The 15,000-nt window shown below is 43.1% G+C and overlaps 1 protein-coding gene across 1 annotated transcript in view; it reads left to right on the plus strand.

Moving 5' to 3' along the window:
- The window catches only part of pitpnab (phosphatidylinositol transfer protein, alpha b), a gene marked incomplete at both ends in the record, with an annotated part of 26,494 nt that extends 20,514 nt beyond the window's left edge, over positions 1–5,980 (plus strand). The window contains 3 exons of the mRNA XM_080846927.1: positions 3,903–4,013; positions 4,238–4,360; positions 5,933–5,980. Of these exons, the coding sequence (XP_080703053.1) occupies positions 3,903–4,013; positions 4,238–4,360; positions 5,933–5,980 (282 nt within the window). The remainder of the gene's footprint in view (positions 1–3,902; positions 4,014–4,237; positions 4,361–5,932) is intronic.
- Between the last annotated feature and the right edge of the window lie 9,020 nt (positions 5,981–15,000).

Here is a 15,000-nt window from a genome sequence, read left to right on the forward strand (position 1 = left end):
ATTTGTTATTAAATGTCAATCACTCTAGCCTAATAGTTGCGTGTCTCGCTCGTAGACACCTTTAACACCCCTACACACGCACATAATCACACACCCAGCATGCAACACTACCATTACCACTGATGTTTACACCCCATCGTATGTTCTGTTCATTTCTAAAATAAAGTTCAAACCAGTGGCGGCGGACCTTAAGGGCAATTGTGGCGACGAACTGCTTTCAGGAAAAGGAGATTTTTATTCTTTGTCGGCGGTACTAATTAAGATAAATTGACAACAAAACAAAACAACACCAAATGTATCGATTTAACAGGTTTCTACAAAGGGTGGAACCCTACATGCAAGAATTGTAACGAAAGAAAATCATGGCTAGCACGCTGTGAAGTGGCTAACGCGGTCTGTATTTCTTTATTTGTAGGCTACCACTGTCACTTTTCATAGGTTGTACAGTGTGAATGTTCGCTTTTTGCCCTAACACTGAGTTATTTCTTTGTGAAGACTTATTTAGCTTTTGTAAGCAAATACTTTCGAGATCAGTCAATAAATATAGTTGGTTTTGACTTATATGTTGCCCCCTTCTTTACGTTGTCACTGGACATATTTTATGTGTCCTGTAAAGCTATGTTGCATCATACAACATTTGAGAAATGTGGATAATGAAAAAGTGGGATAATTTAATGTGGAGCCAAATCATGTTTGCTTATGAAGGCTCCTGAATGCAACTTTCATCCATAAAACTAGCTACTGTAGCTATGTAGGTAGAGGGGAAATATTTTGATTGTGTGCTGCCATCTACTATACAAAAAGGTATTGCTGTATGAGTTAATCAGCCTACAAAAAAAATGATATTGCTTAATGTAGGTCGCCCTAATCATTATCAAAAAAATTGTGTACTCTTTCTCTGCTGACATGTATTCCTAAAGGCTCTGTAGTTATACATATAGGCCTAACCATCTGATACTAGCCCAGAGTTAAGCATATTCATCTAGCAAACTATACCTACCTTGGAGTGTTACAATAGCCAGTATCATTTTATTCCATGTGTCCATCCAGGCAAATGTGTGGATCCAAATGTTATTAAAAAACATATATAATGTTATATCTTTGTAATCATCCAAAATTATGTTAAGTGTATGGGTATTTTGCATACATTGAGCGGGCAACGCGCCGTATATTAAGTGGGCCGCTCTGACAGACAACTCCCGGGCCACTTTTTCCCCCCAGTCCGCCCCTGCTTTGAGGTGGCCCTTTTTTTTTTTTTGCATTAAAAGGACGGATGAAGAGGGCCCCTGGCTATGTTCGCCTTAGGCCCCCAAATGACTAGGTCCGCCACTGTGTGTGTGTGTGTGTGTGTGTGTGTGTGTGTGTGTGTGTGTGTGTGTGTGTGTGTGTGTGTGTGTGTGTGTGTGTGTGTGTGTGTGTGTGTGTGTGTGTGTTTTGATGTTGGGTGTATTTATGTGTGTGAGTCATCATCCCCTGATCAGACTCAGGGCAATGCTGCACAGCTGCTGCGAGGGCATTATCCGTGTGTATGAATCCCCACAGACTTGACTATCCTCTGCTGCCAAATGGCAGACGGGCTCCATCTCTTCATCTCTCCCTATAAGAACCTGTCAGTGGATGCCGGTGGACTGGCAGGGCTCACTGCATTTGGCAGTCAATCTGGAACAGCTCAGTGAGACGAGGGCCAAGCGGTACCACACCAGCCGTAAACAAACTCCACAACTCCGGATTATAATAAGGGTCTTATGGCACAACTCCAAATTATAATAAGGGTCTACACCAGCCGTAAACAAACTCCACAACTCCAGATTATAATAAGGGTCTTATGGCACAACTCCAAATTATAATAAGGGTCTACACCAGCTGTAAACAAACTCCACAACTCCAAATTATAATAAGGGTCTACACCAGCCGTAAACAAACTCCACAACTCCAGATTATAATAAGGGTCTTATGGCACAACTCCAAATTATAAAAAGGGTCTACACCAGCGTAAACAAACTCCACAACTCCAGATTATAATAGGGGTCTACACCAGCCGTAAACAAACTCCACAACTCCAAATTATGAAAAGGGTTTTACAGCACAACTCCACATTATAATAAGGGTCCTACAGCACAACTCCACATTATAATAAGGGTCTACACCAGCCGTAAACAAACTCCACAACTCCACATTATAATAAGGGTCTTATGGCACAACTCCTAATTATAAAAAAGGTCTTACGGCATAACTCCAAATTATAAAAAGGGTCTTACAGCACAACTCCACATTATAATAAGGGTCTACACCAGCCGTAAACAAACTCCACAACTCCAAATTATAAAAAGGGTCTTACGGCACAACTCCAAATTATAAAAAGGGTCTTACTGCACAACTCCACATTATATATTACAAGGGTCTTACGAGAGCTCTGTTCTTAATGCTGCGCTCATTTATAAATACCGTATGCCTATGTGCATGCCATTGAAAGATATACTTGAGATGAGGGATTAGGATTAAGCTTAGGTTTGGGTCAGTCAGGTCTAATGGTATGTACGTACATGATAAATACTGATAATAATTAGTAATATGTATTGAATTCACTTGAATTATATATTTCTAAGTTTAATTTGAAGGGGGATCAGCTACTGAGTGAAAAACATTGGTTAATACAAATAAAACAGTGGTGTAATGGTCCCTGGAGAAGTGGTTATACTCTTAATTTTGGCAATTTTTTTTAAGCAGCCCATACAGCACAGGATAAACGCCCTGTTTTGAGAAGTGGGTATACGCAATGCTGACTGAAAAATAAGTGGGTATACTCAGTATACCTGCGTTTACCCTGGACTACACCACTGAAATTAAACACAGGAGAATGTCTGGGTCAACATACTTAAGGAGGGGGGGGCACGGTCTCTCTGGATCTCTGTCTCAAGCCTCACTTGGCACCTGTGGGAGGTGCTTTTGTAGTCACAGGGAACACCGGTCCCAGGTGCTCTCAATGACTAACGAGCCAACCACTCCTGCTGGTCATCTGCAACACAATACACGGACAAACACAAGCAGCCAGTCCAGCACTCAAAAGAGGCAAGGTCGTCACAACTGTCCTGTCCAAATAAAGGCATAAAAGCCCATAAATAAATCTAAAAAAAAAAAAAAAGATTGGTTAATACAAATAAAACACAGGGAGAATGTCTGAGTCAACATACTTAAGGAGGTCTAATAAATTGGTGGACTAACAAACACAAAAATGGCGTCTTGGCAAACAGTGTTTGCCTATCAACTGAAGATGTTATCTCATGTTAAACACACAGCCCGATTAGCCACGCTGTGATGAGCACATTCTTCGGGAGCTACATAACAAACTGTTACACAAACGCAACAGCACAGCCTGCTCGTCCCACCATTGGCAATCACGGTTAAACCAAGCGTGACATTCCTAACGTTTGAGAGTCAAACAACATTCAGGAGGCAACCATCTGCAAGCCTGCTATTAAAACACGGAACCAAGCTTAAAGGTTAAATCCTGCCACAGAAGAAATAGGATGGAACAGCTGGTTCTTAAACACTATCAAGCACTGTATGCACACAATGCATGACTAATATATGACGCAGGCATGAAACCAGGCGGAGGACTGACATTTAGATGTTGAGGCGTGTCTTCTGCGTCAATCTAAAAGGGCTCGTTAGCTAAATCTGTCCAAATGTTCAGACGATTCATTTTGTTTAACGCGTCACCTGAATGACTTCATCAATATTCAGAGTCATAAAGTTTGTACATATTGTCATGTTGTTTTGTAGTGAGTGCTGTCTTGTCTTCTTGCAACAGTAGGGAATCTGTCTTTTTTTTCATGATTTCTTGTTGTATTTGTTTGTGTTTATTTGTTTGTGTTTATTTGTTTGTGTTTTCTAAACCACAGAAAGAGCTGCCTAAGAAGACAGAATGCCCACACATGTGTGCCTACAAACTGGTCACGGTCAAGTTCAAGTGGTGGGGTCTGCAGAACAAGGTGGAGAACTTTATTCAGAAGGTGAGGAAAAATACGGGATGTGTAACTTTCTGAACGACATGGCCGCCGCCTCATATTGTTTCCTGCTATAAAACCTGATTGTCACCCTTCCATTGACATCATCGCTCTCTATCACATTCTCTTTCCCCTCCATCTCTCTTTTACTCTATCCCTTCCTCCCTCTCTCTCCCCCTCTCTATCTCTTCGTTTCTCACCATCTCTTCCTCTCTCTCTCCCACCCCCAGCAAGAGAAGCGCTTGTTCACTAATTTCCACCGACAACTCTTCTGCTGGATTGACCGGTGGATTGAACTCAACATGGACGACATCCGGCGAATGGAAGAGGAGACCAGGAAGGAGCTCGACGAGGTGAGAGAGTTAACGAGTCAGCCAGGCACAGAAGTACACTAACAATATAAACAATAGGCCATGGTCAAACTAACAGCAGCTGTGTAAATTGACCTCACCCTTAACCTAACTCCAACGCTCTGCTATTAGATTTGAATTGTTATTTGTCAACAGAATGTAAACTGAAACATCGTTGATTGTTTATGATGGCATGTTACATAAAACTCGTCCAAGCAACATTTGCCGATCATTTAATGACCTGTGAACTAGCGGTAGCCGTAGCACCACCTCCATATGAGCCTGCTGCTAGAAACAGTCATCTCATGATGCAGAGTGAGTAGTGGGCGCTGGGCCAGCAGGTAGAAATCAAATGGAATCGATCTTTTACTTGAACAGAGCCTCTAATACAGTGGTTCTTAACCTGGGTTCGATCAAACCCCAGGGGTTCGTTGAGCCACTCTCAGGGGTTCGGCAGGGGTCAAGACACACGCAGTATAGCCCGGTTCACACTAGCAATGTCAGGCCGCTTTTATACATACCCACGTTTTGAAGAAATCATATTTTATTTTTCAAATTACTAAGGGTTCGGGGAATGAACTGATGAAGCTTGCAGGGTTCAGTACCTCCAATAAGGTTAAGAACCACTGTTCTAATAGATGCCAGTGCACCTGGAACTCACTGTACGGGGAAGGGCAGGACACCTGGACCTCACTATACGGGGAAGGGCAGGACACCTGGACCTCACTATACGGGGAAGGGCAGGACACCTGGAAGGGCAAGAGACAAGCTCAGAAAGCAGAAGTTCACCGTTTATCCACGGGACTAGTTTACTTCACCAGTTGCTCGTAGTCAAACCAATTGTAGCCCCCTGGCTGGGCAATATTCAACTTGCCTTTCACTCACTGCGATCTGAAATGTTAAAGCCATTAACGTTCATCTTTCACTCACTGTGATCTGAAATGTTAAAGCCATAAACGCTCATCTTTCACTCCCTGCGATCTGAAATGTTAAGGCCATAAACGCTCATCTTATAGTCACTGCGATCTGAAATGTTAAGGCCATTAACACTCATACATACGTCGTTGGCTGAGCAGTCAGGAGAGATAAGGAAGTGTCAGTCACTTCAAATTCCAAGCAGCTGCCTTTCTTGTGAAAACCACTGAGGTATCACAGGTGACCTTTGACCCATCGTGACCCTTTGAGGATGTATTCACAGGCCTTCCTCTGTCTCAGCTCTGTGTTAATTAATGCACACTGTGAAGGCTGCTTCAAAAAAACAGAAAAGAAAATGAGAATGAGTGAAGACTTTGACTTTCTACAGTAGACTTAAAGATAGCAAGATAAAGAGTGATATAATCTCATCACCCTCTTTGTCTCCCTAAAATGTCTTCCTTCCTTTCCCCCCACCTCTCTCTCTCTCTCTCTCTCTCTCTCTCTCTCTCTCTCTCTCTCTCCCTCTCTCTCACTGTCTCTTCCTTCCTCTCCCTCTGTTTGCTTATCTTCTTCTCTCTCTCCCTCTCTCTCTCTCTCTCTCTCTCTCTCCCTCTCTCTCTCTCTCTCTCCCTCTCTCTCTGTCTTCTCTTCTGTCACCAGATGCGAGTGAAAGACCCAGTTAAAGGAATGGTTGCTCTGGAGGACTGATGCAGGACCACGCAATGCTGCTGCTGACAATGATGGTACTGTCCTTTAACATCTGTGTGATGGTACTGTCCTTTAACATCTGTAATGATGGTACTGTCCTTTAACATCTGTGTCCCCCAATGCATCAGGTGTAATGATGGTACTGTCCTTTAACATCTGTGTGATGGTACTGTCCTTTAACATCAGTGTCCCCCAATGCATCAGGTGTAATGATGGTACTGTCCTTTAACATCTGTGTGATGGTACTGTCCTTTAACATCAGTGTCCCCCAATGCATCAGGTGTAATGATGGTACTGTCCTTTAACCTCTGTGTCCCCCTAGCGTCAGGTGCAATGATGGTACTGTCCTTTAACATCTGTGTCTCCCAATGTGTCAGGTGCAATGATGGTACTGTCCTTTAACATGTGTCTCTCCCAGGTGCAATGATGGTACTGTCCTTTAACATCTGTGTCTCCCAATGCGTCAGGTGCAATGATGGCATTAAATATGTTGTGCCGTAAGCTTTGGTTTGCTTTGGTAACTCAGATGCTATAAATATAAATATATTCTACTTTTGATTTGTTCATACCCAAGAGGCTATTTATTACTCAGAACTTTTGATACAAATTATGTATTATTATAGAGATTGGCGGTACCATGAACAATCACCACATATTTTGTTCAGATAGGTTTTTGTGGTGGAGGCAGTTTGTGCAACATCATCCTGAAATGCCATGCATAAAAAGGTCAGAATCAGAGTCGGATAACAAATTAGTAGATGATACACATGACGTTTTTAATGAAGCTGGAACTATATCAAACACTAATACCATACGCAAAATATATCTTACTAATAATACTATTACTATTACTGGAATCTTATACAATAACTGCTGTACTAGTGCTATAGTTGCCTTGTTACCTTGTGATTGGCAATGAATTGGTCTGCTTGAAAATCTGCTTTATTATTGGCTTTTACTATTATTATTATTATAAAAAAAATGTAATTAGAATTATTATTCTATAACTTTCTGGTGCCTAATGGCGACGATGCCCTTTATAATCTGTGAGTGCAGATGATCATTGTGAGGTTCAGCTCCTTACTGCGTCCCTCTCTAAGGCACGGGTTATTTATAGGTCATTAGCGATACAATCATTAATCCTTCTGAGAAGCGCTCTTCCAGCTTCATCACCGGCCCACCTTGTCAGATAGTGCCTTGTCATCATGTACCTCTCCACCGGGCACATGGTGGGGACGCAGCCAGTTAATGGGTCTTATTTATGGTGCGGATGGGGCAGGATAGTATGGGTTCAACCAGCCATTCAGCTCACTTCGGGATGTTTTATTGTTTTATTTAAAGCACCCTACAGCATCTTTCTCTCTTTCTTTTGGGATGTGAATAAACTGTTATTAAGCTAAACTATGGATTTACTAACATATTCCACTTTGTAGACATGTTTAACCAAATATCCCTTTCTAAAAAGGACCAGAGACATGGATGTACATCTTAATAATAGTCATTCTTACGTCGATTGTTTACCGTTTTTCTCTGTGCTGTATTTCCCATAGTGCTTCACTGCTCAAACATCTTTCCTTTGTGTGCCTTGCTCTCCTGCAGATCAGACCTGCACCAATAAACACCAGTGGCATCCTTCTCCTGATTGGTCTCGGTGGAGCCACCATCATGTAAACTTGGTCCAAGCCCTCCTCCTCCTCCTCCTCCTCCTCCTCCGCCATACTCCTCTCGCCGTTGGCCTCACACAGGTCAAGCATTCTCTTCGAGTCTAAAACGGAACACTTCAGAGTAAAATAAAAAATAACTAATAAAAGATAGAAAATGAAGTTGAAAAAATGTGAAACTTTCTCAACATCCCCGCACCCCCCTCTGCAGTACTAGTTGTTACAGCTAAGCCATCTGTAGCAACCCTATAGGTATTTGAGATGTCAAACATTTGAGGATTCATATTAGAGTTGGAGATGTCATTTCTTTTTAAAAAGAACAATACATTTTGTGTGTACATAAAGTATATATCAGATAATGAATATCACTGAGAGCTGTACAAACAGGGTTTTTAAAAAAAAGATTTAAAAGTTTGTCTGTGTATGTTTCTTTTGGACCAAGCTGAATCTTTTCAGTGTGATGTATTGATTTCAACGTTTTATGTTTTATCGTTTTGTTCCGAGTTGTAGTTAAATTTCCCTTTTTTTGTGCTGGCAGATTATGCCATTTTAACACAGGTACGTTTACTTTTTTTTTCTGTTGTTATCAGTTTCATTTCTATATAGTAAACAAATTGTTTCCTGTGCGTTGCCTGGCAACCTCTAAACTCTCGTGTCCAATGTCGTTGCTCCCAGGCTGAACATGTGCTTCTTACTGTAACAGAAAGAGTGACATGACTGCTATGACAAGAGCGTGGGTGTTTGTGTGCATTATAATGGAAAAGAATAAGTATGTTCCCTGCACTCTATGGACTCTATGGACCCTCTTGTACTACTATTCAGCAGGGTTGCAAGTATGTTCTTTATGTAAGTGGTGGGACGTTTTAATCTGTGAGTGTGGTTTTTATTTTCCGTTGTTTTTTTTGTGTTTTTAGAGTCTGTGTTTCACGATAGCAACTTTTATTCCTCCCTACACAAAAAAAAAATAATAGTTTGGTCTTTTATGTGAAAACAGATACCTGGCCAGTTATTTTATGACGCTACTTTCTCCTGACAAAGAGAAATCTGGCTGCGTAATGGGCCCAGGTCAGAACCAGCCCAGAACTTTCTGGGTTTTTTCTCATCATTCCACTCCCTGTGTGTGTGACAGTAACTGTCACGTCACAGCTATAGGCTACAGCTATCATTTTGTGTGACATGTTAGGTTGGTGAGCTTTTGTTTCGTTTTTGGACACTATCCAGCGCCTCGTATGTCAAAAAAAGGCTATGAGCCAGAGGCTGTTGGTTCAATAAGAGTATAGGAAATAAATAAAATAAAATATAACTGAACAGGTCTGAAATCTTGAAGTTTTACTTCACCCAGAAAGGTGTTGGTTCTCCCTAAGCCTATGGGGATTTATTTGTCAGGCAACCACAGAACCCCCCAGAATTATTATTTTATTTTCAGTTTTTGCTGGTTCTGTGTATCTTAAATGAAATCTATATTTGTCTAAGGTTCAGGCATGGTCCGTTTTGTTGTGGCTTTTGTGAATAGGACCTCAGACTTCATATTAGGTGGTGGCTTTTTCTCTGACCTCATCTGCCATAACGCATCGCATCGGGGCCGAGGGATAAGACGTCATTTATCCAGATGAGAGCAATAACTCCCCCTCATCGACCCCCTTCTGCTAGTATCCATACGCTGTGTCCAGACTGGCATATTGACCCCTTCTGCTATCCGTACGCTGTGTCCAGACTGGCATATTGACCCCTTCTGCTATCCGTACGCTGTGTCCAGACTGGCTCCCCCCTGACCACACGACCAGAAGCCTCCACCTATGACTCACCCATGATCATGGACACACAGAGCGCTGGGATGAGACCAGAGTCCGGCGCTGTAAGTCCCGCTGACGTGCGTGTGTGTGTGTGTGTGTGTGTGTTTTCTAGTAGCACTGGTCTCTTCTCTCTTTGGGTGTTTAAGTGTCGGGGTGTGACTTTGGTTTCGTCTGCATCTTTGATACGATGATTGAAAAAGGGTGACATTGTCGGCTCCATATTTCAACCCAGAAGTTTCTCTCATTGCCTGGGAGACTGTAAGAAAAAAAAAAACAATCCATTAGCAATATTCACAACTTTGTTGTCATCCCTGAAAATGAAGAATCTAATTATGGAGGTGTATGTATTTAATTGTATATATTATATAAATAAATGTAGATGAACATATATATATATAGGCCAGACTGTCCTGCCAAATAACAGCACATACATGACCACGCCAGCCCTCCATAGTTTCCTCATGTCTCTTGGGTTACGGTCCAGCGTCAGCGTCACTGGCTGGTGACCTTGGGTTGGGGTCAGCGTGGCTCGCTGGTGACCTTGGGTTGGGGTCCAGCGTGTCAGCGTCACTCGCTTGTGACCTTGGGTTGGGGTCCAGCGTGTCAGCGTCACTCGCTTGTGACCTTGGGTTGGGGTCCAGTGTGGCTCGCTGGTGACCTTGGGTTGGGGTCAGCGTGGCTCGCTGGTGACCTTGGGTTGGGGTCAGCGTGGCTCGCTGGTGACCTTGGGTTGGGGTCAGCGTGGCTCGCTGGTGACCTTGGGTTGGGGTCAGCGTGGCTCGCTGGTGACCTTGGGTTGGGGTCCAGTGTGTCTGTCACTGGCTTGTGACCTTGGGTTGGGGTCAGCGTGGCTCGCTTGTGACCTTGGGTTGGGGTCCAGCGTGTCGGCCTATCAGCGTCGCTGGCTTGAGAACTTGTCTGACTCCAGTGGCCGCCTGAGAGCAGGTGCTCAATCGAGGGGTGGAGAAGCAGCCATGCAGATTATGTCGACACATTTTCACTGTCAAGGTCGAATGCACCACAACGAGCAGAGTACGAGACAATGGCTCAGAAGGGAATACAAAGTGTTGTTTTGGTCAGATTCATTGGTCACATTTTGTTATGTAAAAAAAAAAAAACAGGTGGCATTCCTTTGATGTAGTAATACTTAGAAGACTGACAGCGTCCTAGTGCCCCACCCATAGTACATACTCTCTCATGTCATACACCCTTCCTCTTTGGCATGATGCTCTCTAGGTATATTTTGGTTCTGAATGTCGGTGTATCTATATGTAAGTCCCTGAGCTGTTTGGAGCTTACACTATCTTTATGTCTCGCACTGTGAAATGAGTTGTTCTGCCCTTTCCCCCCTGAAAAAATAAATAAACATGTTTAGGACACGCACACACACACACACACACACACTTACACACACACACACACACGACACACACGATACACACACACACACGACACACACGATACACACACGACACACACATACACACACACACACACACACACAAGTAAGACTCTTTTAAATAGAAATGTACTTGAACTGAACAATCAGGTGGACTACTCTTGTGCTCTTTGAAACGAGGGTCGAAAAAGTTAATTTGGTGGAAAGATCACAATTCCAAGAGTCACTTCCATTAATGTAGCATTTATAGATCCAACAACTGTTTGTAGAAATATGAATCCATTAGACCAGAGTTACAAATTTGGACATTTAAGGGGAAAAAAGCTTGTTTTAAAAACTCATCTCTCCTTTTCTCCTCGCCTCTCTCTTTCTCTGTCTCTCCTTCTCTTGCTCTTCCTTATTCTCCTGTCATCTGTTTGTTTATGTTTGTTTATTTTACTGTGAATTTGTGCCTTTTGTCATCTTATCTTCCAATAAAGCTGCATTGGAGATGTGAAAAAGAAATAAAAAACAACAGTGTGTTGATGACTATCAGTATTTTTTTTACTCGTTTCCTTATCAATGCAGTGCCAGTTTGACAATATGACATAACGTAATCGACAAATACAAAAGTATTTGGTAGTATTTTAGTGGCATGATATTGCTTTTAAAGATAGATTTGTCGGTAAAAGTTCTGAAGCAGGATAGAAAGTTGAGTTTTGGAGTCAGACTTCCACCTCAGCAAGCCCTTATTTCCAAAGACACAGTATGATCATTTGACATGTTTTTTTTTAATCATTCTGCTTTCAAAAGTTTTATAAACAACGCATCTTATACATATGTTTGACACATGTTATACAGGAGAACGGAAGTTTTGGCCAGCATGTTTAAAGAATAGTTCTTCTCACCTTTATATAGGCGTTTATTCTGCTGTTTCATGACTCATGACTGGGGTCCTGTTCTGAGTCTGGGAGTGAGGGGGGCAGTCCTCTCCCATGCCCCGGTCACTCACTCCTCAGCCGTGAGGGGGACCGTCCTCTCCCATGCCCCGGTCACCGGGCATCGTCTCTGCTGACCTCTGGTGCCATTACCGAACTCTCTCTTCCGACTGTCACTCTCTCTCGGTATCTCTCTCTCTTTCAGGTCACTCTCTCTCGGTATCTCTCTCTCTCTTCCAACTGTCACTCTCTCTCTCTGTATCTCTCTCTCTCCTCCAACTGTCACTCTCTCTCGGTATCTCTCTCTCTCTTCCAACTGTCACTCTCTCTCGGTATCTCTCTCTCTCTTCCAACTGTCACTCTCTCTCGGTATCTCTCTCTCTCTTCCAACTGTCACTCTCTCTCGGTATCTCTCTCTCTCTTCCAACTGTCACTCTATCTCTGTATCTCTCTCTCTCTTCCAACTGTCACTCTCTCTCGGTATCTCTCTCTCTCTTTCAGGTCACCCTCTCTCGGTATCTCTCTCTCTCTTCCAACTGTCACTCTCTCTCTGTATCTCTCTCTCTCTTCCAACTGTCACTCTCTCTCTCTGTATCTCTCTCTCTTTCAGGTCACCCTCTCTCTTTATCTGTTTCTGTTTCTCTCTCTACTCCAACTCTCTCTCCCTCTCCCTCTCTCTCTACTCCAACTCTCTCTCCCTCTCCCTCTCTCTCTACTCCAACTCTCTCTCCCTTTCCCTCTCTCTCTACTCCAACTCTCTCTCCCTTTCTCTCTCTCTCTACTCCAACTCTCTCTCCCTCTCCCTCTCTCTCTACTCCAACTCTCTCTCCCTTTCTCTCTCTCTCTACTCCAACTCTCTCTCCCTCTCCCTCTCTCTCTACTCCAACTCTCTCTCCCTTTCTCTCTCTCTCTACTCCAACTCTCTCTCCCTTTCCCTCTCTCTCTACTCCAACTCTCTCTCCCTCTCCCTCTCTCTCTACTCCAACTCTCTCTCCCTTTCTCTCTCTCTCTACTCCAACTCTCTCTCCCTTTCTCTCTCTATCTACTCCAACTCTCTCTCCCTCTCTCTCTACTCCAACTCTCTCTCCCTTTCCCTCTCTATCTACTCCAACTCTCTCTCCCTTTCCCTCTCTCTCTACTCCAACTCTCTCTCCCTCTCCCCCTCTCTCTCTCTCAGCCCTCTCCGGTTCTCTCCCTCTCCCTCTCTCTCTCTCAGCCCTCTCCCCTCTTCTCTCTCTCTCTCCCTCTCTCTCTCAGCCCATTTTTATCTCTCTCCCTTACCCCCCCCTCTCCCCTCTTTTCTCTCTCTTCCTCTCTCCCTCCCTTTCTCTTTCTCTGTCTCTCTCAGCCCTCAACCTCCCCCCCTCTCCTCTCTGTTCCTCACTGAACCAAAATCTCACGTCCAATCACGCGAGGGGGCTATAGTTCGCAGATGGAATGAGGAGGAGGAGGAGGAGAGGGGGGGGGGGGGGGGGGGGTCACGACAGCCCTCCCTGCAGTAAAACCCCTGGCAGCCTAAGACGGATTTGCCCACAAGAGTGCAGATTAACATTAAAGCCGTCTTACGGGGCCCGCGGGTGAAATCAACACATAGGGCCACTGTGGGTCTGTGGGAGCCAGTGAAAGTTGCACCTGCACCATGACACAGGGGGTTCATTTGAGCAGGGAAACTTGACGCGGTGTCTACACACATAACACACACACACACGCACACACACACACACATAAAACTTACATTGGCACCTATTTATGCCTAAAACGTGTACTTCTGCAATTTACATTTACATTTATATTTACATTTAGTCATTTAGCAGACGCTTTTGTCCAAAGCGACGTACAAGGGAGAGAACAGTCAAGCTAAGAGCAATAAAACCTGGTGTAACAATAAATACTGCCTAGAAAGAAAAAGAAGTGTGGGACTGTCACTGCTTAAGTGCAAGTTAAGCCAAGGTGCCAGTAAGGTCCCCATAATGACATATCACAAAGCTGTCAGGCTGTCACAATTCAGCATATAAATATAATCAAATAACTCTATTTTTTCTTTATTATTATTACCGTTTATTGTCTCCCTCTCTCTTTCTCTCTCTCTCTTTCTCTGTCTCCCTCTCTCTCTCTCGCTCTCTGTGTCTCTGTGAATGAATAGTAGTATTATTCAACAGTATTCAGTGTCTTACCATGGTTAAAAAAAACTTGCTTGACACACACATTACACTGATGCTGCTAATTTGATATGGATTCTTGACATAAATGAGATTAGGTTTTCCTGCTCAGTAATTCCACTGATAGCCGGATTGTATGTATAACAATGTGCATATTGTAACTTACACATTTTTAGCTTTCAGTTGAATGAACTTTAACATACAGAATTATTTTGAGTTGGTACTTATGTTATATTTGATAGACATATGACATGATTGATATGGCCCCATGTCATTCTATGGAGAGTTAAAAGTACACGGCAAACGCAATCAGAACCATGATGACATCATCAATATGAAAAACAATATTAGGCTAATGAAACAAAGAATGCATTGTGGCAAGTGCGGGTCAGCACGGTGACCAGTAAATCTAAAACAGTCGTCTCATTCACTACTCTTTTAATCTACGTTCAAATGCGACTGTTTATAGGCTGGGTAACTCAGCTGTCGCGTTAGTGCTTAAGGCCGGAAGACATCGTGCCATTGGCGGAACTGCGAGGAAGCACGGTAACGGATGAGAATAGGGGTGTGAGCTCAAGAGGGGATTGCCGCACTGCTCTGTCCAGCCATCACACACGGAGTACGGCCAATTGGAGACCATAACAAACACAGCTCCGAAGATTTCAGGTAATTGCCTGTCGATTTGTTTTTCGTTTGTCATGTCTGATGTCATTTGCAGGGTTTTGAAAGTAGGTTACCTTGGCTTTGTTGTGTGTGTACACGCAGTTACTGATTTTAAACTTTTTGTTGCGGTACTCACGATGACGGGTTGACCTTGTGCAACTTGTAGACTTACTTCAGATGACTTCCTTTTGTCAATATTACAGAAGGCATGAGAAAGAAACTGACTGAATTTAATAAAAAGCTTTTTGATGTCAGACACCTATTCTGACATGTAAACAAATGTAATTTAAAACGATGTGTGACTCAATACCTTTGAAGAAAAAAAACTTTATCGATGCATCCAACTTAAGAATGTATTACAGTGTCAATAGAATGACATGAACAAAATAATAATTTGAAAACATGGAGGCATTTAAGTACAGCTCAGC

Source organism: Sprattus sprattus, assembly GCF_963457725.1.
Source record: "Sprattus sprattus genome assembly, chromosome: 1".
Lineage (NCBI taxonomy): Eukaryota > Metazoa > Chordata > Actinopteri > Clupeiformes > Clupeidae > Sprattus > Sprattus sprattus.